Raw genomic sequence first — 27,220 nt, 5'->3', positions numbered from 1 at the left:
CCAGTAGCACATAAAATCCAACATGTACGCCTGAAGGCATCTCCTCAATGCATAAGAGAATCCTTAATGACACTCCAGTTTACACGCAGTGCAGAGCTCACAATCTGCTGTTTGGAGCAGCCTGCCAAACGCTTTTGCGCCATTCGGGCAGTTGACCTATAATTGAGGGGAAGCCATTGATGGCATTTAATGACTAATATGGTCTTCTCTGGCTTTGATTTAGTGTTTGTTTGGTGTAAACATAAACATGTACTCACTGGTCTATTTATCTCAAGCCATGCATCAAACATTTTACCTATATACAGTGGCACCTCGGTTAACGTCCGCCCCAGTTAGCGTGTTTTTCGGTTAACATCCAAACTTTTTGATAAAATTTTGCCTTGGCTTGTGTTTGCCCGCTTGTTTAGCATCCAAAATACCATCCGGTTTGTTTACGCCGCCATCTTGGATCATGCACCGAAGATGAAATGTTGTGATACTTGCACATGATTGCGCAATACATTGTGGGCCGCGGTTGGCATTTTAGAGCAACATCATTTGTTTTTATCAGATAGATAAATATATGACATAACTAAATACACGAATCGCACAGAAGGCGGTGGACCATACCCAGACAAAGGTGGGAGACCTCTGAAATTTACGGCTTAAAGAGAAGACCGTTGTCATTTCAGAGGTATGGCTCAGAGGTGGCTCCGTCATCAGCGACGGTGCACACACACATACACGCATACACATATCCGGTTCCCGGCGGTGCATCGAGGATGACACTCTGTGTTTCTGTCTCATCTTACATCCATAACATATGATTTTTATTAAATATAGTCTTATTTTCTAAATGTGTTGAACTGCTGTTACCATGCCAGTGTCACGTTGAGCAGAAATGATGCCGCTTGGACAAGTTGCCATATTGTAAATGTAGCTTAACTGGCCATGGATGCTATTTTTATGCAAACAAGCAGAGACCGAACAGCGTGTTTCAATATTGATTGGTTAATTGACTGATTATTGTGCCCCTCCCTAGCTATAATGTGTGTAATAGTCACAGAGTCATTTCCTTCTATATTATTTCAGCTAGACTGCAGCATATACTAGCATAGTACATGCAGTTTCCAAGGGAACTACAATTTCCCAAATGTTTATGAACTGTTTCTATTATGTTTAGTAAATTAGTATTTCTTTAAAAGTGCAAGTCAATCATATTTTTTCTGGGAAAAACAGCATTCATTTCCTACGCATCCTCCTATATTCATTCTTATCATGGCACCCAAAATAACTGAAGTAGCTTTTTCCCCTTTATGGAAAACCATGAAATCCTAAGCGACTGGCAGAAAATATGCAACCATAGGAAGCATTCTGACATCTACAGTTGGAGACAAGAGAATGTGTCTCCGCTCCCTTCAGATGTAGGTCTTTGCAATGGTTTCTGGTGATTATACGGTGTCTCTTTTAGTTTTCAGCTTCCATATGGGGCTTGCATTGGCTAGTGGCAGCTGCAAAATAGAGAGAACAATACAGAGGTGAAGTTTGGAGTCAGATGCTTCCCTTCAAGTGTGGAGAAGCTAGCTTGTGTGGAATTTCAATGCTCTCCCTCATCTTTCCCTCCGCCTGCTGTCATCCCCTCACCGTCACTCCCAAGCACTGCAGCGATCAACCGTCACCCCTTCCGCCATATCTGCCTTTCGTCATCCCCCCCAAAGCCTTCACTTCTCTCTCACCCGTCCTGGCTTGTCACCTGTCTTCTCCTTCTTCTGTCTCGGTTTCCCTCCCATTTAAGTTCACACCTCACAGGTTTCCGCTTGTCTCTACACTCTCTTGCCCTCCCTTGGGGGGCTGCTGTGGTGACAGGTAGGATGGATGACGGACAGATCTAGCTGGCCACCCACTGATGAACCCCACTCTAGATTGACACAAAAGCACACACAATTTAAATCAAGGAGGGAAGTGTCATGTTGGTGCATTTTGTGACATACACATAGCTTGTTAATATTATTATTATTAGTAACATATCAGTAGTCAGTACTGTATATGTATATATTTAAATGTGTCTTTCAAATAGTCTCACGCAGACAAAAGCTGCTTTAATGAACACAAATCTGAATTAATAAGCTTGTAATTATGTCTCCCCATGTTGCATCATGTTTCATCATGCATTCTAACCCCTCTCCTTGCACATTTTTTAAAATCAATTTGCTTCTCTGTGGCCTACATTGAACATTTAAGGAACAACATGCTCACTGCGCTCAGGCTTTTGTGCCTCACTAAGATAATTTTCCACCAGGAAAAAAAATCAAATACGAAGAAAATCAAGGCAATCGATGAGTCTTGTGAGTCTCGCTGATGCCCCTGCAAAGACATGTTGTTTGTTGGCCGCTGATTGTTCAACCAATTTTACAGACAAGTGATTATCTGTCCGCTAAATGTGTGCACCAAATGTATTGATACATAAAGTTACAGTGGGTGTTTTGTAAAGCACTGACATATGGCGTCAAACTTTGGCAACACCGTTAGGGTGCATGTTTTAACTAATTTTCACCTTTTTGTGTGCAGCAGATATTGAGTAGATGGGTTAGCTTAGGAACACAGTTTCCACATGACGATAAACAAATAAAACAACAGCAAAAGAAACACAATGAACAATTTTTCATGGTAATTTTTCAACTGCTTCACAACCACCTAACAAACCATTACATTTTGGGAATGATACAGAATGTATTTTGGATCCAGGGACAAATTTTATTTGAAGTAGGATCGTGCACAAATTACTTAACCAGTTCCCATAAAACTTTGTGGAGGGGCGGCGTTTGGGGAAAGGGATAAGGCATAAAATGTTTCAGTGGATACATTAATTTTACTCACAATGTTCAATAAAAGTGTCCCCTCTATTTCTCTGTACATTATGCATGAATGAACGTTTGGCATGGATCTGTGCTTTTACGAGATTCAAGACTGTTTCCTTAGTTACCATTTATGAAATCTAGTCACAAAACCACAGGCACTACGAATCAAACACATCTTGAATTGGTCTGAGAAAGAGAAGTTGTAGTATGACCTCAGTCCTTTGCTTTATAAAGCGTCTCCGTACGCCCTGCTAATCAGCACATGCTGTTGTTTAAGTAGCTGCACTAGGTTGCTCAAAAATAGTCTATTTGTGGAAGCCTGTGGAGGAAAACAAGCATGGCATTTGGAATTGTGGTTCTTCACTGTAGCATGGTTTTTCAAAATAAATTGATAAATCATAACTCTTTCATAGTTGACAATGGCGTATTAGTCAAAGAATAAACTGAGCATAAACATGGCTAAATGAAGTGAATAGTAAAATACAGGGCATTCAGAAGACACATTCAAATATGTGATTTGCGATATTCTACACTGGTCATTAGGTGTAAGTAATGTAATGCTGTAATGTCCGGTGAGACAAGAACCAGACTTGATCAGCAGTCTTTTATTGCAGGTGTGAATGATCTTACAAAATGCACAATAATCCCGAATAAAAGTCCAGTCTGCCTGTCCATACATTTATAGCAACCCAAATGACCACGAACCTTATGTATGTCTTAAATGTCTTATTTACTCATTATGTCTCCTATATTGGCTAATACGAGTGTAAACGTGATTATAGGGGTGCTAGTTCATGTCTAGATGGCTCTAATAATGTTTAAAAACGTAGAAGGATGTAAACAGCTTCTCTAACTATGAAAATATTTGATTGATAAAAAGGAATCCAACTTCACAGATTCATTTATCAAGGTTGGGTCTGGAACTAATTGATCGCGATAAACGAAGGATTACTGTATAACAATTTCTTTCTCCTACTCTTTACAGCGGATGACGGGTGTGGAGGGACACTTCGAGGCCAGAGCGGGGTGATCACCACTCCCAATTACCCCGCCGAGTACCACAATAATGCTGACTGCACGTGGACCGTGCTGGCCGAGCCAGGAGACACCATCGCCCTGGTCTTCTCTGACTTTCAGCTGGAGGACGACTACGACCTGCTGGAGGTCAGCGGCACGGAGGGTTCGTCGCAGTGGTGAGTTGTCAGCATTTCTTTAATTGATAGGGACTGCACTGAGCTCGGGATGATGTGTGTTTTTTTAAATGAGGAGGAGGTCATGGTGGTTGTTTTATTTGGACATGCTTACCAAGTTACATTAAGGAACAATTTAACAAGTCTGAAAAGGAGTAGAAAGAAGCAGAGTTTAATAAATCCCAGCTCTTCTATTGATACATTCTTCACTTTCTGTGTTTAAACTTTATTTTCCCCATAAAGAGTGAAGAGAATAGAGAACGTGTAATAATAACTACAGTAGGTAGGTGTATATTAAATTGAGTGGAATAGCGCCATCTTGCGAATAATCAATTAAGAGATCACTCAGTTGCAGGGCATATTTTGAAAATGGAAAAAACAAAACAAGAATCATTGCATATGGCTGTCACAGCTTTCTCCCATTAGGGTGTATCATGCGAAATGTGGGTTTAAATTGCCATTGTCACGCATACACACATGCACACACACACACACACACACACACACAAACACACACGTTTATCCTTTCAATTAGTCAGCCTACGACAACACAAATGCTTAGCTCTAACGATGAAGAGGTAGGATATCATGGTGTCAGCGTGGTCCTCTTACCATCTGTGGCAGCTCCCACTCACCATGACAAGTCTCTCAACACGGGAAGTAATTAGCGAGCTCGCCACACTTACGCAAAGCAGAGCACACACAAAGATGTCGTATGCATGGATGCAGCCATCAGACAATGCAGGTATGCGTCAAGGGTTATTCTTTAGACTAGGAAGCACATTTGAAGTCAGAGTCATAGGCAGAAACCCGCACAATAAACTCGGTTGGTAGTTCCGCATAAACACTTGCTTGAAAGAAATGCGTCATCTAGCCAACAACAAAGGATTGTTCGATATGAAAGTCACTTTGAATATCGGCCTGGAGTTTTGAGATACTTCCCAGACTCCCTGAGGTGGAAGGTGCTTCTTTTGCGCATTCGACAATGTCATCAGCCTTTTGTCCTAGTCTTTGATTTGCTTTCTGCTGCTGTGTTGTGTGGGGGCATCCAAATCTCCACAGAGTCTTCCAACTCTGTGGTGGTTGTTTGCGTGGGTGTTTGTAGTGATGCACCTGTGGAATTGCTTCACAGTCTTGAAAACAAAGTGAAACTAGTGAGTGAGAAAACAGCAACACGGGAGACATACTGTATCTGAAAAAAGTGAGTACACTGCTCACATTTCAGCTGGTGGATGTTGGACACCTTGCGCTCCTCTGCCACAGGTGCTCACTTCCTGTCTGGAGGCATACTTGACCAGTCCATCACATTCACCTTCAACTTCCTCAGCAAGCCACTTGTCATCTTGGAAATTGTGTTTGGGCTTGTTATCATATTGGGAAATTGCAATGTGGCCCAGTTTTCCAAGAGAAGGGGATCATGCCCTGCTTTAAAATGTCCAAGTACATATTGTAATTCATGTTTCCCTCAAGATGGACAGGAAAAATGAACAGTTTAATACATGGGTGGACTTGAAGATCACGTTTGTTAAACTCACTCAGCCCTCTTGTTAATACTTCGTACTCAAGGCCTGAGCTCATAACAGTTGATATATTATTTCAGAGGTGCTCAACAAAAAGGGCAAAATAACAACCGAGGGAAATCCGATGGGATGCTAAGTTGGGTGGCAGTGGCTCATGACGTCAAGCAGGTCTCCCAGAAACTGAAAGGTTGGCCGTTTCTGCCATCCCAGTCACTGTTCCTTGGGCAAGACACTTCACCCACCTTGCCTCCATTGCCGTCCACACTGGTGTATGAATGTAAATGGATGTTTGGTGGTCGAGAGGTTGTTGGCAGGGATTGGCAGCCACCTTTCTGTCAGTCTACCCCAGGGCAGCTTGGGATACAGATGTAGTTTACCTCTACCAATGACTACCTGTGAAGTGAATTGATAATGGATTTTGGTGCTTTGGGTATCTTGAAAGGCGCTTTATAAATCGAATCCATTATTATTATTTTTATTATTATCGTGATCTTTTTCTGCTTCCTTCTTTGTGGTCACCCACATTACACACAGCTATGCAAATCTTCATTACGGATTTGTTTATAATTTTGAATATTTGTTTCCATCCCTGTCAATCACCATCAAGACGTTGACTGTTCCCACGTAAGAATCTTATCTTGTCCTCTTACATTGCAGTTTACCACACAAACAGATGCTTTGATTGGCAGCCCTGCAGAGTTAGGATTCAGAAAAGGCAGCATAGAAAAGACAACCTTGAAAGCTGTCTTCAGGAACAAAGATGTGCATGCGGATTAAGCGTCACAGTGGAAAGGTCTTGCGAAAAAGAAATAATTCCCGTTCCTCCTCCACAAGGAATTACCCTAATAGATCTTTGCTCACCCAGGGGAACGCATTCCTCTCCAGTTGCATTGTTTGCATCCATATTGATTTTCTTCCCCATCGCCTTCCACTTTAAGGCAATGTAAATACCCAACACCCGTCAATTGCCAGATACTCATTCGCCCATTTGCATCAAAGTGGAACTCACATATATTTGACTTATATTTTTGGTTTTTGGGTGGCACTTTGTTTTGCAAAGCACCCTCATGCACTTGCATCTCCCAGCAGTGCTTGAGATGTTAAAAGCAAGTCCCGCCACACTTTCAGCACTGTAAATAGAGATAAGGAAGTGCTTGTCTGAAGTTGAAAAAAAAAATAATAAAAAAAAAATGAAATGCCATCTCTCCAAATGTTTGTCACTCTCTGACAAACTTTGCTTACTTGTTTCTTTAGAAGTGTATTTCTGGATGCTGGTGATTCACATTTTATCTTACTTCCTGTTTTTTTCTTATGTCTCATCGGTGCTTCTGAATATGTGAAAGCCTGCATGGCTCATTTAATTGTAAAGTACTCAAAAGTGATTTAACTGCAAACATTAATACATCAAATGTGTTCAAACATTGATCACAGCATGCTGTTGATCTGACAGACTTCACAGCGTTTGATGTCCTTAAATCTCCTGCCGCTGTTCCACACAACAATAGAATGATATTACCGTACACTTACTGCCCATCGGCACAATCTCCCTTTGGCATTCACGTTTTTCATCCGGGACATTGTTTTCTGATGCAAAAATTTAATTAATATGCATTTGTTCCACTCAACAGTTACTGGGGGACAGGGAAAAACGGGACTGCTATTCATGTATCAGAAATTCCCGACGTACCGGTATCGCCAAATTCAGTTATCAGGATCTGAAGTGGAAAAAAATGTGGATCGGTGCATCCCTAATTACAACATTGGTTCTGTTGCTGCTGTGTTGTGCACTATACTTATATATAAATATATAAATTACCATGTCGTCAATGAGAGCTACATTTTATTATCCACTTTCTCATGCACTCCAAACAAGTAAGAAAGTAAAAATATATATACAGTATATGTTGTATGGTGATTCAAATGTTGGAAATAACAGCTTCTTTCAGGTTGAGGTAAATAAATGCCACAGCTATAATTAGATCATTTACAGAAAATTCTCCCTGGCACCTGTGCATCCTTTGACTTCTTTTTAAACCTATCCCTGCTGGTTCATGACTGTGACATGTAGTCAGCCTGTGGATGGCTCCTGCTGTGCTGATGTGTCTCTTCACTCCCGGGAAAAAAACAGTGCGTGTGTGTGTGTGAGAGAGAGAGAGAGAGAGAGAGATTGTTGTTAGAAAGCACTGCGATGTATTGATTGTTTGTTTAGTTGACTCACCTGAGTGATTGAGCAGTCTCCGGAACAGCTTTTAACTTCCCGGAGATTTTTGGGGTTTGGAGCTAAAGCGATATCAATACATTACATTTTTTGTGGAGATGAAAGCCTCAACTTCTGTTTGTGTTTTGAGTCCCTTGGGTCTGAAGTTTTGGTTTGCTGCAGCCCAGACACTGCTCTATATATTTGCGTCAAATCAGTATACAGTATATTCTTGCAGCATCCATGTCTGTTCTATTTCCTGCTTTAAAAATGGCAGTCATTTTCAGCATTTAAATAAGCAGTCTGAGTATCAGCACAGTAGACTGTGGTATTCTCCGTAGATGTGCTTAAATGGGTGCTGCTGTGTAGTAGTGGATGGAGTTAATGTTTGTTATGCTGCGAGATGTTTCTCATAACGTCGACTTGCGGGATTGGAAGCACTTTGCTTCAGAGCCCTGCTGGTAATTCAATCCAGCATCACGAGTCCGGTCACGTCGATAAGGGGCTAGACTGTGCTGTGGCATTTCTGCCTCTCCCCGCCTCTCTCGACCATGTGCGTGTCATAAAGCATCTGAGCGGATCGTTTCGTCTGATTGTCTAATGAAAGTCTATACACTTTCATTACATATTCTATAGTCATTTACTCTAAGTGGTGCTCTCATCATGAAAGCGAACGTATTCAAGACAAAAGTAAACTAATGGTGAGTTGTGTTTATTGCGTTTGGTAAACTCCTGCAGACCGCAGATGAAGATAATACCGTTTTTTTTCCTTCGCAAACCCAAACTCTGCTTTATTTAAAAGTCTAAGCTGGTAAATGAGTGACTACTGTATCAGCAGTTTTATCCAAACTAGTCTAACAAATTTTATGAGTCTCTTTGGGACGCTCTCATCCCTTTTTAAACACCTGCCCACATGGATATGTAGAGTCTTTCATGGGCAATCGTACCTTTCAAATGTGAATTGGCTGACAAATAATGGCAAAGAATTTCAAGGATCATTGCGTCACGCAACCTTCAGAATTGTCTTAGAGGTGTCACATATACCACCTATCACACATCTCATCTCGATCCCTGTCTTTTTTCACCCGATCATGCAATTATCTTTTTCTCTCTCTATCTCTACAGACTATTAATAATTATCCATTCCTTAAAAAGATGATGCTTAGGCATTGCAGAGGCACTTGCAGAAGCATCTGAGAGATACACGACTAAGCTACATTTATATGTATATTGGTATTGCCTGTATCTAACACAGTGGAACTTCTAGCGTATTTTGGTATGCCTACAAAAAAAAAGAGGAAATAAATTACCTCGGTTAGCATACATTTATCGGTTAGGGTGCAATGTGACGCGCATCTTATCGTGTTGACAATACCAGATGGTTTGTAACATGTTTTTATCACCACATTTCCCATTTAGAACCGGAAGTCATTGTCCCCCAGTACCGTTGCTGTCTATGGCGTAATTAGCGGTTGGCCCTGTAGTTCTTTGCGAACTAACATAGTTACACCACAAATCTTTCCTTTTCTTATTGATCACGGCTGCAAAATAACCCACAGTGGAACCAAAGAAAGTTGCATGTGCCAGCGCTTTGGTAAAGAAGATGAAAAACACTATTGGATTCAAGAAACAACATAGCAAAACACAGAAGTGGTGTCCATGTGGATCTCGCTGCCTCATAGCAGTCTTTGTCAAGGTCAAAACAATGTTGATTTCTTTTGTCATTTGGATGCATTTCAAATTGGTTTCCACATGTAAAACTATGTCTGGAACGGATTAATTGGATTTACATAATTTCTTATGAGAAATCTTAATACGGTTAGAGTGCGTTTCGGTTTGAGTCGGACCTTCTAAAACGGATTAATGATGCTAACCGGGTTCCGCTGTATGTAAGTTTTCCAACAAAATCCCAATCCTTGAAAGATGTGTCTAGTCACTTTTTTATTTTGCTGCGTCAGCCTTCATACATCCAAAACTATAGTTTGGCCCATCAGTCTGCGCTCGAGCAATGGATCAATAGCTGTCGTCACCAGTCTGCCCACCGATGCCCCTCAAAGCCTATTTGTCTGAGTAAAGATTTATTAGCAGCAGCTGTTGCTTGAGGACTCAATCTGCAAAGTGTCATCAATCAACAATGTTATCTCCAAAACCTTGTGCCTTGTTGCAGATTGGCTCATCTCAGACCTCCAACACATTGATGCATTTTCTCTCATTCTCATTGGTCATGGTATAAAACCGCACAGTGATGGGGAGAAGTGAAATGGTGGGTATAGAGATCAAGGTTGGCAAAATAAGCCATCATCAACTTTACAAACTTGCTGTGTTCTTGTCAGTATGAGACCAGTTTGGCCACAGCGGTTGGGTAGGCTTGCAACTCCTGATTAGCATCTATTATTGATTACTGTTGATCATCTGTATTTTGTTAAGAAACAGCAGGAGAGGCACTTTAGTCAGCAATGCTTAGTCTAAAGGGTAAACTGACTCCCCTGAGGCACGCAGTCTGGATAGCGATGTGTCTGTGTAAGCATGTCTAGCCATGTGTTACCCTCAACCCTTATTCCAGCAAGAGCAAGAGAACACGCAGAGGTTAAAGGCAATGGGCCACATCACTGGGTCTCTTTTAGGTGTGTTTACGCGGCACCACTGGGATCCAATCTGTCACCTTTGACAGCCCCCCCCCATAAGCTTACGAACTGTACATCCAAATGTATTTAAAGAAGCACCCACCAATACTTTGGAAATAACAACTTTATGGACACATATGTGATGATTTAATTGGAGATGGAACAAAAAGTTATGCCCTGCCAGCCCCTTATCCAGCTTGATTTTGGGAAGCCTGAAAGTCAAAACTCATAGAAAATCAGATTTCTGCAAGACATACCTAAGCAAGATGGGTTTCTGTGGGAGTGTCTTCTGTCCAGACACTCTGGTCTCTCATAAAGGATATCAAAATTATTTTCAAGTTGTCCCGAAAGTATGCCAACTGACAACAGTCCATCGCTTTTTGTAAGAAATCTTATAAGACAGGAGGTAGAGCGGGTCCAGTAACCTGAGGGTTCCTGGTTTGAATCCTGCTTCCTCCATCCCAGTCACTGCTGTTGTGTCCTTGGGTGAGACACTTCCCCCGCATCGCCCCACTGGCCAAGACACTGACCTACGACCCAGATCTGGAGGATGGGTTAAATGCAGAGACAAATTCCGCTGTGCATTGTACATATGACAAATAAAGACCTTCTAATTGGTTCTTCATCAAAGAGCTATCTTTGTTTGCAAGTTTAAATGACGGTCTTGTGCTGCTTCTACCCAAAGCATGATTATGTTGTGGTTATAATAATAGTCGGTGCAATGTGAGACTGCCTTGCAATTAAACAGTAACAATAATTAGATAATATAAGGCAGGAAGGAAGGTTGAGGCCCAAATAAAGTAATTGAAAAAAAGCACTTTGCAGAGGTTAAAGAGCAGTGCAGGAAAACGTACATGTTGTTTCAATTGTATGTTTTGAGTGTAGCAAGGTTCACTAGCTCCTCTGTGAAAACGCCCCACCGTCTTTCAAAGCAGACAAATCTGTGTTCAAAATAAATGTTAACATCTTCAGTGTGCAACCATGCTGCAGTAACTGCAGAACATCATCCTGTCCCTGGGCCTTCCCCAGAGATCACCAAGATGTCACTGTCTGATCTGGGTCACCGCTCAGCCACAACATTTATTTTATTTTTTTTGTCAACCCTCTACTTTTCACAGAATAACCTAAACACAAACGCATCAACAGTACGGCACGTGAGAAGCCACAGCTTTTGCAAAACCAACCATCGTGGAGAGTAACCGGACTTGACAACAGCTGCCAAGGGCGTCAGACATTCCACTTTCTTGCCAACTCAAATCATTTAGTTTATGTCAAATTCATTTGCATTGGGATGATATTAATAAAGGGATGTGCATAACAGTAAGTGAGGCCAAGAGTTGCATTTAAATTTAACTCGTTTTTCTTTAATTGATTGGACATGAGTCATGTCTACCTTTTTGGAGTCACATGACTCACGACTCCTCCTACATGCTCGTTATCATCAAATGATGCGCTTTGCTGCCGCTTACGTATTTTCCTGCATAGTTTGTGGAACTGCAGGACTGGTTTGTCAGTTGGGTTTTGTGTGTGCAGTCTTCCCACTCATCACTTTTTTATATGAGGTGACATCCAGGCCAACCTGAATATATTTACAGAGCAACCTTTATGAACTCGACTGAACGTGCCTTGACCGGCAATTACCGGTGCTGCACGGCACCGTGCCTCCCATAAAAACTCTTTTCAACTGCATCAATAAACGTGGGAAGCCCACGGGTGACAGGCGGCGCCAGTCCTCTGTGCAGAAGGGTGCACTGTTGAACTTTTAGAGGTGACAGTAGTGAAATGTCCTAATGGATACTACTATGCCAGGTACAGCATCTCACAAAAGTGAGTACACTTGTCCACTTTTTTCCAGTTTATCTTGTTAAGGGACAATACTGTAGAAATTAAACTTGGATATATATTAAACTTGGATTTTAAACTTGGATTTTATATACACACAATACTAGTCAGTAGTCAACTTGTACAGATGTGTAGGTTTACTATCCACTGAAAATGACTCGACACAAGTGAATAGCAAGGCAACTTTAGGCATGGTGCTGGTTGTGTCATGCTCTGGGGGCAGCATGAGTGGTGCCTGCACTGGGGAGCAGTGGTTGAATGACGCAAACGTGAGACGCAACCCGATTGAGAACCTGTGGGGAATCCCACTATACTAAATGTACAGTGATTACTCTTTTTCTTAAAGAATATATAATACACGGCTGCATGGTGGCCTAGTGGTTAGCACGTTGGCCACACAGTCTGGAGATCGGAAGGATCTGGGTTCGAATCTCCGTTGGGCATCTCTGTGTGGAGTTTGCATGTTCTCCCCGTGCCTGCGTGGGTTTTCTCTGGGTTTCCTCCCACAAAAACATGCATGTTAGGTTAATTAGAGACTCTAAATTATGAATGTGAGTGTGAAAGATTGTTTGTCTATATGTGCCCTGCGATTGGACCTGACCAGTTCACCTCTCAACCGAAGTCAGCTGGGATAGGCCCCAGCATACCCACGACCCTAGTGGCGATAAGTGGCATAGAAGATGGATGGATGGATGTACTCTTGTGGGATACTGTATAAGGAACCAACATTTTAATATATATATATATATATATATATATATATATATATATATACCTGTATATACTGTATATATACATTTTTTTTTTTGCTTGGTGTAGCGCAAGGGTGACCAAACGTCCTGCTTTCCCCGGAATTGGCCTGTTGTACATTTTTACGTCCTGTCCTGGTCTGGCCCAATGGGCAGGATTTGGAATAAGTGTTGCCAAAAAGTCGCAAAAGTCCAAGAAAAGAAAAACATAGGCGCAGACGCTTGTCGAGTTGGAGTCTCGTAAAATTGGGAACGTTATGCAGAACAGAGGTTAAAATTCCAAAGTTTTTGTGACTTTAGAGGGCACATTTTTCCTGAAAATATTGGTTAAATTCCTAAACTTAACACACATTTGACCTCAGGTTCCTGTGTTGTTCTGTTTTTGGACATTCTTTCTTTGGAATTTTTGGTTATAGTGTAGATTGTATTTTGTAATATAACAGTTTTCTGTCCACACATGGGGGGCTTTAAATGTATTGACATTATCAGGCATCTTTTGAGTAAACTTTGAGTATTGTTTGAGTATCTCATTGCTGGGCCGAGTGTTCTGGTTTTTGGTAATCCAAATATGGTCACCCTACTAGAGTAGAAAAAGTTTGCCAAACTCCGAACTAAATGATTTGATGAGCCAGCAAATGCGCACATACAGGCTTCTATCTCAAGTGGCATGTGCTCACTCGAGATTTAGTAAAGTGCCAGTAAGTTGTCAGCATCATCGATTTACAGTCCTTCTTTATTTCACCTTCACCTTATAGGCAGAATTACAAAATGGGCTGTCAACCAAAGCAAAAGCTTTATCTAAACATAGCTGCATGACATGACTTTGCAAAAAGTCTACATGTCCAGGGCTGGGTGTGTGTATTTTTGCTTAAACCAAATGTGCGTACCTTTTTGCTTTGCACACTCAGGCATTTTCTAATTGTTATGATTATATTTCCTCGGCAACATGTGGTGCGTGTGTTTTGTAAGTAGGGAAATAATTAAAAAAGGGATTAGTGTCGTCCGGGACAGGCAGAATTATATACTAGCTCTGGCTAGCCCTATCTTTTTGCACATCAGTGTTGCTAATATCATGGCGTTATTAGCTTGACTATCATTCTCCCCCGACTGTGTGATAGCGCAGGATTATGGAAGGTGCTGCTGTGGCCAGTGAACCGGGGAAAATCTGTGTGATTTGTCATAGCATGGTTAATTAGTGTGCTGTTTGCATGGATGATACGGATCGAGCCAAAGCTGGTTCTTTTGACCCGGGGCCAATGGATGCTCAACATGTCCAAGAGTGTAGTTGCTGTCTTGCACATGGAGGCACTTCAGTGCACTTAGGGTAGTGCAAGCACGGTTGTCATGTCTACGGGTTAAGTATCATGACATGCAGTGGTGTTTGTCAACGATTTGTCAAATTAATTATACTGGCAATACAATGGAGTGCAGTTAGGTTTGTTGTGTGTGTTGTGGTATATCAGTGAACATGTTTTTGTTGTTTTTTAGTGTTTCAGATGGGTGCCCAAGCATGCCAGATATTTTGGCACCCTTTACAATGGAAACCAATAAATGCCTACCCTACTGGATTTAGCCGACCAGAACTGCGACAATTAATTGACAACTCTAATGGGATTTGATTAATCGTTGTACTTAAAAATGTAAATATCCTCTGATTTCAGCCTCTCAAATGGTAACATTTTTTGATTTCCTTAGTCATCCATGAAAGCAGACCTATTTGTGTTTCAGGCAAAGCGAGATAATCACAGACATCAACTTTGACTTTGGAAAAAAGTGACATTTTTGTCTCTCTTCTGATATGTTGCAAATCAAATCACTAATTGTGTTTGGTCCGTCTGGGGCCTAACCAGCTACTCGATTAATCGAAACAACAAGCTTGAGATTAATCGACTAAGAACATAAGAGCTAAGAACCGTACCTGACCATTTTTTTAAACTTCCTGAATGTGCTATAAATAGCAGCAACAGAGTGATGCAGACAAATGGAGCTGCTGAGGGATTATTCTGCCTTTCCTTTTTTTCCCCTCTCATCGTGGAAGCCATGAAGAGGGAATGGGAAGGATGGCTTTAGCGCCGGCAAAACTAATACCTTTAGCTCCTCTGTGTCATGCTTCCTTTTTGCATACAGTCTGCTGACACACTCTTTTATTTTGGACTTTCACTCCCTCATGTCTTTTAGTTCCCATCGCGCCGCGGCTTATACTGTGCTTATAATGTCTCCTAGACACAATACAGCAAAGAAACATAGAATATGTTATATATAGAATATGTATACAGTCGTCCCTCGCCGCTTCACGGTTTGAATTTTGCAACTTTATCCATTTTCAAAAGTATATTATATAAATGTATTAAAGACATCATGCTATTTTGTGGTTGAATATGGCTTATTATCAGTTAAATAAATATGCATATTTAAGTCAGCATATTTTTTACTTAAATTAAGCAAACAGCTGAATGAACTAAAATACAAATAAGGCATTCAAAGGACACATTCAAAGAAGATGTGTAGTATTGTACACTGTTAATTAGGTGTCAGTAATGTTTCTGTAATGTGTGTAACCTGAGGAACACAAGGTTTTTTTATTATAGGTTTGAATTATCTCTAAACAGGCATAATCATCCCTAATAAAAATCCCAAATAAAAACACGGGCTACTTTTGCGGCTGTAACCCATGGCGAGCTGAAAATCAACCCTGAACCTGCTGATCTCACTTCCTGTCCGCCACTCACTCTGCTCCTCTAGGAAACACATTTATAGCAACACACAAGTCTTATTTATGTCTTCAATTGCTTATTATGTCTACTCTATTGGGTAATACAGATGTAAAGGTGACTACTGTATAGCGGTTTTAGTTCATGTCTAGATGGCTCTAATAATGTTAAATATATTTCAAAGGTCATAAACAGGTTTTCTATGCTGTAAATTCACGAATCACGGTCTGGTCTGGAACGGATTAACCGCGATAAGGATAGAGATTACTGTATTTGTGGGAATTTTCCACCTAAACCTTGTAAACAGATCATATGTTTTTCATGGTTATTTGGCTTTGCCAGAGCAGGAACCCTATTAAATAGTAATAATATCCAGTCCAAGCCGGATACGTGTTTGTCAGTGCTCTGCCGCAACATTTCAACAATTTCCCTCACTGCTAAACAAGGCAATTCCGAAATGATAAGAGTTTGAAACATTATTAAAAGTACAGATATAACGAGGAGGCAAATGAATGGCTGGCATGTATTTAGAGTGCAACAAAGTCGAGTTGTGTTCGAGCAGCAATGTTTCGTTACCCTGCCGACACTCGCTGTCACATGTGATTGATTTTGTTTCCCCTCCATTTAATGACACCTATGGAGGATTTGATGTACAGGAATCCAACTCAAAATTGGTTTAGCAAATGCTTGTTTCAGCATCTTGCTAGTTAGTCCCACAGTGAATTGGTGAAGTGTACAACATGGAGATTCCAGTGTGAGTCTATTAATTATTGACATTTTACAATACGCTTGTGAGCGTACACAGTAGCAATCAGCGACTAAATGTGCCAAGCAAATAATGGACCCAGTAAAAAAAAAAAAAAAAAAAAGTGTTTCCATTAAGGGTATTATTTATTTTGTTGGTGAAAAATGAGGTGTTTTTAAATACAACAGCATAACATGACATTATATTTTTCTTATGCATTAGAAGTGCAAATTAAACAAACTTTATTCATCAACTTCTGTTAATTCACAATTGAATTTCTTATGAATTCACTTACTTTCTCTGGGCCATTGTTCTGGATATTGGCGGACCAATTAGTGCTGAAACGCACTATTTCGTGCTGCAAAAGGAAACTATCATCTGCAGTCAATCATAATCCCTAACAAGAAGATAAAAAGGACTTTCCCCTGTTCCGCTCAAAGAAATTCAGCACTACATATAAAAAAGTGTAGGTCAGGGGTGTCCAAACTTTTTCCACTGATGCCCACATACTGAAACGTCAGCGTGCGGACGAAACATGTTCTACTAAAAACTGTTTAGTGCCTTGGTTTGTAACTGTTAAGCATCAATGCACTTATTCAACTGAGTTATGGAGTGATTTTTTTCATTTTACATAAAGCCTGTTGCTTTTGTTCCCCAAAACATGCGGCTTTTCTGTGTAGTGCGCTGCCAGTGTCACTGCTGCTACTACTATTACTGTACAGCAACAACTATGGTGCAAAACGTTAGCTCAGCTAATTAACGCCAAACCCCTTTGTTCAAGCTAACAATGTTGCGGTATCTACCAGCCTGCGTGCGGACTTGGCACGCCACGCTTGACCCATCACCCGGTGGAAGGAGAGTAATGTCGTGCACTGATTCAGCCATAGTGAAGCATCTCCAAGCATGTAGTGTCCGTTTACACTTATTTTACCATCATAGAGTGTGCACTTTTTGTACCAGTGAATGAAATGTCCGTTTATTAAATGCACAAATCCTTACATTTATTGATACAATACACGATTGGACAATTTTGCCCAGTATTTGAGCCCCAGCCTCATCTTAGCATTCCAAATAGAATAGAATAAAAGAGAATATAACTTTATTGTCACAGGAATACTGAAAATCAGTTTGGCATCTCCTCATAATTAGTTGCATTGAAAATAACAATAAAACAAACCCTGTATTTGACAGGAAAATTCTGTGATTTTTACTTAAGAAAATGTTAAAAATGATTGTAATCATTCGGAAAATAACTTTATAACACAATTAAATGGACAAATAATATTTATTTTATGTTATCGTTGCAATGCCTTATATTTGAGGTTGTATGTATTATTTTTTACCTTGTATAAATAAGAGAAAATCCAAAATCCCTTCAAACTTGTGCACCCAAATCTTGTTTTTAAAAATCATTGAATAAGTCCATCATATAATCATACCATTTTTAAGGACCCCAAATTAATATGTACGTGATGACTGGATATATACAGTACTTCAAAGTTTTTCAAAAGTTTACTGTACAGACAATGTTGTCATAATGCCCCCCTCCCTATAATTTGTGCGGGGGCTTTTTATGTGTATATATATAAAACTGTAGTCACCGACATAAGTGATTCACTGTTCACTTTACAAAATTGAGTAAACTCATTCAAACAACTTTACACTTGCCGAGAGCAAAGTAGACTTTAATGTCTCAGCACTTGGGAACCATACACCATGAAATTAGTAAACTACACACGGTGTGTTCTTGTTTGAAAGCATGGCATCTTATTCCAGAGATTTTTTTTTTTTTCCCCCACAAACATCCTGAAATTAGATGCTTGTGTGACATAGTCCACCTTAAATTTGCTTCAGTGTATTCCAAATCATAGAATAAAGCTTTTTGGGGTAATAAAGTGAGTACCTACTGTGATCTGCTACCACTAGATCTTAGTGACTTGTCCGTTGAGCAATTCCTCATCTATCGTGGTTAAATGGTTCCAGACCCAACCGTGATAAGTGAATTTCCGCAAAGTTGAATTCCTTATTTATAAATGGAATATTTTCATAGTTAGCGTATAGAAAACCTATTTACAACCTTCTAAATACGGTTTTTAACATCATTGGAGCCCTCTAGACATGAACTAACACCCCCATGGTCACATTTACATTGGTAATATCCAATATAGTGAACATAATCAGTGTAAATAGGCCAGGTATAACATAAATAAGACTTGTGCTCATTTGTGTTACTATAAATGTGTTTCCCAGGGGAGCTGAGTGATGGGCAGAGAAAGTGACGTTGGGGGTTCAGAGCTGATTTCAGCTTTGCGTGGCTAAAGGCAGCAAAAGTAGCCTGTGTTTTTATTTGGGATTTTTATTAGGGATTGTTGTGCCTGTTGCGCGATAATTCAAACCTGCAATAAAAACCTGTTGTTCCAGCGATCAAGTCTGGTGCTTGTTTGTCTCACCGAACGTTAATAGAGCTAAGACGTGAAATTCGAAGCGCAAAGTGGCGAGGGACAACTGTTTAGGGGTTTGAGGTTAAGTAGTTTTCAGAATCCAATTGCAATTCCAAATTTGACTCCCATTTTCATTTTTTTCAATTTAGCAAATAAATATCGGCCTTCTACTACTTACTACTGTATGTGTTACTTTATTACACGTTGCATAATACTGTTGCATTATTTCAACCTGTCTTAAACACTTACCACTGACTCTGAAGCTCACGCAAGTGGTGAAGTTTGGTGCTGATTATCAAGCACACACACTGCTGCTTGAAGAGTTGTGCGCATTTCAACATATGCAAGCATGCATGCACTCACACATGCACAAAAGTTTGATATATTGTATTTAGTGGGGGAAGTCAATATGGTCCTCATGGGCAGGACATTCATATCATACAGTTTTACAGCTGGAGCTAATTGAGTCCATTGGGATTTTTGGATGTGATTGAGGAAAAAAGACATACAGTACATTTAGGTATATACCAGCCATAGACACACTAGAAATGATTGGGTGATAATTATTGGCAGATAAACAGATTATTGTATGATACACACTACACTTAGTTATAGACCATAGTGTAATTTATATATTAAACAAAAAAGCTTGTATTGCACGACGTCAGTGTGTGCTACTGATCCCATTGAAATGTGTGTAAGTGTTAAATAATTAACACAACACGCTCTTTGACCCATTTTAGTCTGGGAGAGCTGAGCCACGCACAGCCCTTGAGGCCTTGTCCCAACTCACAGAGGATGGCAGCGTACACACATTACACTTCACCCCACGTGACTGCGGTGCTGCAGGCGCTCTGTTAGAGAAAAGCGGATGCTGATTGACAGCTAACATAAGGTCTCCGTCACAGCTACTGTAATCGCATTCACTGCGGAAAGGAGTAGGCGTGCTCGGTGACGCCCTGATGGCCCAGAGGTATCAAATGCAGGATTTTTTTTTTTTTTTTTGCCTGAGCCACTGTAAAAAGTACAAGCTTTACCATGCACTTGATGTCGTATTAGTTGTTGGGGGTCTTTGAGATGTAATCGTGTTCATCCCACTGATCAATGTGCTCTCATGGGAACTCCGTAGCAAATCATATGAAAATATAAGCGCTATATTTTATTCATGGCTGCACTACTTTCCAACCTGTGAGTCACTTCTTTTGTGTCCCGGCTGCATCTCTCTAGGTCCCTGTGTGTGAGTGACTGTAAGAAAAGCTCTGACTTGCTTGAGGAGAAATTGTTTTTGAACCAGTACAAAAATTGGGATTTAATGCTAGCCGTTTACCATCTGGGATGCAATATGGGCGGGGTTTTCAGGGGTGAGGGGTGGGTGGGTTTAGGACTGACTGAGAGCGGCCCCAAAAAATAGAATTCCCGGCACCCCTTTTTACCAAAACTACAGCTTACATTTTGTTCTTTCACTGATACACTGGAAACTCGGTTAGCGTACGCCCCGGTTAACATGTTTTTGGTTAACATCGTAAACATTGACATGCATGAAACAATTTTAAATGCGTATAAATGACAAATGAAAGGGATAAATGATCATTTAAGCTTACTTTTACCTTAATTAAAGACGTGATTGTTTGCAAAGACACAATGTGGCAGGGAGATCAACACAAACGCCACTTTCTTTACCAAAGGCTGGCACTTGAAACTTTCTTTGGCTCTATTTTGGTTTATTTAGCAGCAGTGATCATAAAGAAAAGCAGAGGCTTGAGGTGAGAAACACAATTGAATTCAAGGAATAACTCATGGCAAAACACAAAGGTTTTAGTCTTCTTCACTGAAGTTAAAAGTAACCTTAAATGTTCATTGATCCTTTTCAGTCAAGATTTGTATGTATTTATTTCCCTTTTGCATTATATGCAATTGTGCTCTGCTTGTAAAACTGTAACTATAAAACTATAGCAATGTGTTTTTGTGTTAACATTTTTGGTTTTCTGGAAAGGATTATTTGGATTTACATGATTTCTTCTTGGAAAAATTGATTTGCTTAGAGTATGTTTCGGTGGGAGTCTGACTTTCTGGCGCTAACAAAGGTTTGAGTGTGGAAGGATGGAATGAACGGCTATAATTCTGCTCTAAAGACTGTACAGAAAATTATATGAAATTAAGCCATTTGTAACAATTATCTATAGACGGACGGATGAGAAATGCATGGCTTTTATGCCGTCTTTTCATGTCACGAGTTTTCTTGGAACAAGAACAAAGCACGAGTACCATATTAAAAATCTCTCCTGTATATGATTACCCTGTCTTTGTAATTATGAAATAATCTCCAGGGTTTTGCAGCCTATAGTTATCGGCCACACAGTCTAATGACATGGGACATTAAGGCTGCATTCATCTACAGCGAGAAATAATAAGGCCGGGGGATGTGTGTGCGCACATATTGCAACCACTGCATTGTCCTACATAGAGATGCATTTTATATACCGTATATGAACTGGATTACTATTAGAATTAGAATGCAACATGTAGGTGAAGCTAAGAATGAATTCTAAGATTCATTTATGAATTGGGGACTATATATTCTCGGAAAAGTAAAGTTATCATTGGCTTCTTATGATATGTATCATATCACACCCCTACAGCGCAGAGGCGGTGTCTATATCATAGCTAAGGGGGTAGGTGAAAGGTCAGTGCTGACTCAGGCACACAGATAGACTTTTTAATTGGATGCTTTTTTTTTCCTGATGACAAATTGGTCATGGCAGATGTGTAAGAGAGTCATTTTCCATGGCTTCTCCCCTTTGCTTGATTGATGATAGTGAGGGTGATAAAGAATAAATGCTAAAACTGGAAATAGATGGATACAAATCATAACATTAAAGGGCGATACAAGCCTGTGTTATCTCTCTTAAGTCTTTTTTAGGCTGCATGGAAGGTTAATGGAAGAAAAGGTTGACTCTTTAAGGGTCCAGGGTTAAGGTGGCCATTCTCTTCAGTGTAATGAAAGAAAAAAATGGGACATTTTCACTTAGAGATAGCTTGAAAGTTTAATTGGACTTGGCCTGGTGAGCACCATGGACAAAATAATATAATACAATTGGTGTGACTCGTTTTAAAAGTGATTGGGAGGACATACTCTCAAACCTAAAAGGTAAAACATTAACTGCAGATTCTGTTTCACATTCTGGTAATATCTATGGGCCTTTTGGCCTATATATATTGGTGTTAGTTATCATTTCCACAGTGAGCAATAAAGCAAAGCAGACCCATATGAATATGTCTTCGTATAACACAGAAAGAAGGCCGGGGATCAGAGAAATGACAGGGAGGAATTGTAGAGAATGATGCCAAAAAGGAGAACAAAGTTAATCTCATTAAAGCCCACTGTGAAAGTCAGACAAAGGGCCAGTGAACACCACCGAGCCAAGGGATTGTCTATCTTTTGTGCATCGCATACTTTTCCGTTAATGCCTCAGGATGAAAGTGAATGCATGAACAACAGGAGGGCTTTTGTCTGTGACCTCAAAACCAATTAAACGAAAACTCCACAGTGCTCTCTAAGAAGTGGGTGGACACCGGAGGGGGGGTTGAGGTCGTGATCAAGCTTTGGCAGTTCTTGGTACCTGGATGACTCATTCAGCAGGAAGCTGCCGGTCTCTTGCGTGAGTCCTCACACCATGACGAAAGTTGTCGCTCCGTGTGTCACTGAACGTGTTAGATCTGTCCTCGGAACTTCAGTAAGATCATCAGTAAAAAAAAAAAAAAAAAAGACATGAGGAAGGCCCTGGCGTCACAAATCTGGATGAAATTAGACGTACAAGCAAGTGTGATCCAAGGTATCAAATTGTGGTTAATCACAAATTGGTTTTAGATTGCGTGTGTCATTAATGCATGGGTTTGACCAAACTTTCATCATTCAGCTCAAGACCCAAGTTTAGATACATTTTATTTAATAAGTATTAAGCAAATCAGTTTAATAACATTGAAATTGGCATTGCAACTACTAGAGCTGAGCCAGAAGGCAAAGCTCTTGATTTATTTTGCTTGATCTACGTTCCTACACTCACTTTTGGTCATGAATTTTAGGTAGAGACCGAAAGAGCGAAATGGCGGGTACAATGTGGCTGAAATGAGTTTCCTCTGTAGAATGGCTGGAGCTGGAGGTCAGAGTGGAGCCACGGGGTCCCCCGGATGGAGACCGGGAAGCTTGGGTTTCCGTACTAAGACTGTTGCCCCAGCGTCTCCGACCTGGATAAGCGGAACAAAATGCAGGGATGGATGGCTGGATCACAACTCCTTTGTCTGTTAACTTGCCCAAATTGTGACACTATTTTTTTTGCAGCGAGTCTCTGTGTCACTGGTGTGTGTGTGTGAGTGACAGGAGGAAAAGCTTTCACTTGCTTGGGAAAAAGTTGTTTGCCGCCACTTGCTAATTTAATCAAACCCTAGACCCCAAATATAAGAGTCTTGACAGCTTCAATAGCTTGGGTTGAGTTACTATATTGACTTGAAGTTTTTCCTTGAGGCAAGACAACATAGCTTCAGATTAAATTTACCCCTGCAATGATCAATACAACGTAACATTTTGATTTGCTATTTGTCTTCATGTCCTGCATCTGCTGTGTAATCATACTAATGCAAAAAGCCTTATCCCTCACACCTCCGGGCTTTGACAAATTAGACTCTTCTTGTCCGTTGGCTCATTTCCCAAGCAGGACTTGCTGCCACACAGCTGTTTTTTCAATCATTTCACTCAGTTCCCATAAAAGCTCTGTTGTTGTCTATTGCAAAAAGGTGAACACTCCACTTTATGTGAAGGTAATATCTACCTAGTCAATCTGTGCATTAAACTGTCTTTGTGTTTTGCTTCATGGAGGTAGGCTACTAGCTACTTGCCTCAAATCGTGCAAGATTCAACTGAGTTTAGACTCCTTAAGACTCTAAATTCAAGTTGAATGAAGAAGAGATTATATTATATGAAGAGATTATATTCACCATTCACTTCAAAACAATGCAACACTAGAAGGATCTACTCCAAATGCATTTAACGTGTTCTTCTATGGACCACAACCCACTCGTCCACCAAGTTTGGCGAAAATCCGCTCAGTGGTTTCTGCCTAATCCTGCTAACAAACAGTTGACTGACGGTCAAGTACAAAAGCAAACAAAACTCCACTGTCTCCTTGGCGAGGGTAAAAAGAGGCCGAGTGGGACAATCAGGCTCAAATCACATCAGCTCCCTTTAAGCTAGCCGCTTTGAGCCACAAAAAAATGAGTTTTGAAAGAGAAAGTGTTCAGGTATGATTAAGAGGGCATAAATGATGCCTTTACGTCCCCGTGAAGATGATGCAACAAATGTACAGTTTGATTAAAAGTGTTTTAAATAGCAGCTCTTGATCTGCATTACTTCTCAGTCCATTGCTTTATTCCAACCACTTAGTTTGAAGGAAGAGTATTTGATAGGACTGCTTAGTTGCAATTGATTAAGGAAGTACAGATAAAAGCTATGGAACACTGTGGGATGATTTGAGTTATAATAGCTGTTAAGTATGTGTCTGTGTGCGTGTGTGTGTGTGTGTGCGTGCGTGCGTGTGTGTGTGTGTGTGAGATTTAAAATTCTGCTAAAGCATGTGGGTTGTATCTGAGATAAATCCAGAAATTATGTCTGACTTTCGAGAATGTAAATGTTCAATTATAAGCACTTTTGGGCGATAAAAGTGCCTCTTTGAAATTGATTATCCCTTCACTTATTTTCATGCACGCTTTCCCTGCAGATTGAGGCCAACAGTTGTGGGGGAAAGACCATCTTGTTTCGCTGATGAGAAGTGCAGTATGAAGCCCTAATTTCTCTCAATAGCTCTTGAAAATAAATCTCGGCGGATTTACTGGTCGCCATTACTTTGTATAATGCTCAGACTTGAAGTTAATTAGCTTTCTTTATGCATTATTTTGACCTTTTATATATTGTACTAGCCTTTAATACGTGGGCTCCTTGTCAGTGCTTATTCTTTTAAGTTCTGACTCTGCACTATCCGGAGCTTCCATTATAAAAAGTGCACAGGAGCAGATTGTGTGGCAACATAGTTTTATATGCCATTTAGTTTTATGAATGTCAGTAAGTTACTGTTGCTAATGGCTTGTTGTGAAATCATGCACACATTTAATGACCACAGGAAACTTAAAAAGGTTTTTTTTTTTTTTTTAAACAGATTTGCATATACTCTTTTAGTCGTCACTCATCGCTAGCCTTATATGCAATGTTTATGGAAGTAGTTCATCATCGCTCCATCCCAATTTAGGTCCTTTTTTCTAATTACTGGCAAGAACAACTCCATTCATTCGAAGAAAAAACAAAAAAACAGAGTCCGCAAGAGAGTAACCCAACGTCACACTTGATTTATGACCTCAATAAACATTTTCCTAATGAGTTTATTGTCTCCATCACTTATTTTAAGTCTTTTTCAAAGCAGCATGTTGTTTGTTTTCTAAATGATGGTCCCATTTAGAGTAAATCTGATACTAGGAGTGTATTTAGCAGGTGATTACATTCAAATTAGGATACAGGTCTAATAAAACGTGTCTACCACTGACCAATACCGATGCCAAAGACAAATCGTCCACAAAGACGGACGTCAATCAAAATCGTCCACAAATACATTGATTGCTTTTTTACGTTTAGCAGCTGAGAATTAAAGTTCAATGTGTCCATCAAAGCACTTGAACTTGAACAATACAAACATTTGTCAAATGCAGCAAGCTCAATTCCACTGAATATTTTAGAGCAAATGATGCAATACCATGTCGTTACATAAATCACATTTCAAAGCCGTAAGAGCTCAACGTTTAACATCTCCACACACGAAGCACCGCATCAACCTTGAACATTTAAAAAATTTTGATCTCTGTTTGCTGTGCCTCTTTGCATATCTCTTCATTGCATGCCACGTCACCTCTCTCCCAACATTTGTGTTTGTTTTTGATAAGCCTTCTGTTAAATAGAAGGACCACGATGCCGGAATCAGTCCGGCATCGTGACTGACATTCGTTTAGAGTTGTGTTTGGTGGACTTAAAAGGAAAGCTTTGTGATTGCCGTTTCTTCTTGAGTGACCTTGGATTTTTTTTTTTTTTCTTTCTGCTGTTCAGAAATGCTTCGTACTTCTACAGATGTCCTCTTAATTTGTGTGCATTGTCAGGTTGCGACTGACCAACGAACTAGAGTCTAGATATTATTTGTATGCTTTGACACAGCTCAGGTCAACCAGTAACAACAAATATATTTTTGTGTATTGAATTAAACAACTCATTATACTGGGCTACCTGAAGACCCTTATGGTTTCAGCATCCATGGTGTACTAGCGGTAAACAGCGTAGCTCAGTCCTTCGCCTCCCTATTAAGACATTCTGAGCCCAAGTCATGAATCTCACTGGCAGAGAGATCAATTGTTGAACAAGTGGCATTGAATTTTCTACTACCGTGCATTGAGACCCTTAGGTTTATGTTTCTGGCCCATTCCTGCTGCTTTGCGTACTGTAGGAAGGAAGTGGTGTTTTTTTTTTTAACTGGTTGCACAAAGAAATATATTTATTCCTACAACTGTGTTTGGTTTTTATCAGCCACAGTATTCCCACTAATCTTAAGCTAAAGACGGTCATTTTGCTTGCAAAAGAAATATAATAATGTTTTTCTATGCATCAACAAGGTCTATATTGATGGTCTTGATATCAAATTAAAGGCGGGACTCGGTAAGTGTAAACAATGCTGCTGATCAATGAGTTTTATTGGTAGAGGAATGATACTTGTGCTGTTGTTAGCTTTTAAACACTGCCAAGATTGTCACATTCGTCTTTTGTGCAGTGAATTGATTTATGGCATATGCTGGTCTCGGCCTGTTCCCTTGTTTTTGATTATTTCCAATTTAAGTGCTCGTGGTTTGAATTGCTGTCTGTTTTCCTAAAATTGGTTTTCTTGAGCTTTTAGCTGATATTCTTCTGTTTATGTGGACATACAGCATGCATATATTGATACAAGCAATTACATAGCAATTACCATAGAAACAGTGCTGCAGCCCAGTACAGTGGACCGGTGGTGTTATGGTAAGGCCTATAGATATTGGTAAGGATGTAATGCCCATGTTCTGATCACTATCATAGTTAATAATTTCATTACTACTATTATGTGTGACTGTTTCAATGCAGTATTGTCATTGTGGTTGTTGATATTAGTTTGCCCCTTCCGTTAGGGTCTTTATAGCCGTCACAGACATTTGCTGATGTAGCCCTGTATGTTTCTGTTGTTTTGTTATTGTCACAATTGTTGTTGCTGCTGTTGTCCTGTTGTCTGTCTTTTTTGTACCCCTCTTATCCCC

At 40.1% G+C, this 27,220-nt stretch overlaps 1 protein-coding gene across 2 annotated transcripts in view; it reads left to right on the top strand.

Moving 5' to 3' along the window:
- The window catches only part of csmd2 (CUB and Sushi multiple domains 2), a 201,408-nt gene that overhangs the window by 64,972 nt on the left and 109,216 nt on the right, over positions 1 to 27,220 (top strand). For both annotated transcript variants that reach the window (XM_054764767.1, XM_054764766.1), the window contains exon 5: positions 3,823 to 4,030. In XM_054764767.1, the coding sequence (XP_054620742.1) occupies positions 3,823 to 4,030 (208 nt within the window). The remainder of the gene's footprint in view (positions 1 to 3,822; positions 4,031 to 27,220) is intronic.

This window comes from Dunckerocampus dactyliophorus, chromosome 20, assembly GCF_027744805.1.
Source record: "Dunckerocampus dactyliophorus isolate RoL2022-P2 chromosome 20, RoL_Ddac_1.1, whole genome shotgun sequence".
NCBI lineage: Eukaryota > Metazoa > Chordata > Actinopteri > Syngnathiformes > Syngnathidae > Dunckerocampus > Dunckerocampus dactyliophorus.
Note: the sequence above shows the minus strand (reverse complement) of the source record. Positions and strands in the feature narration are given on the sequence as shown.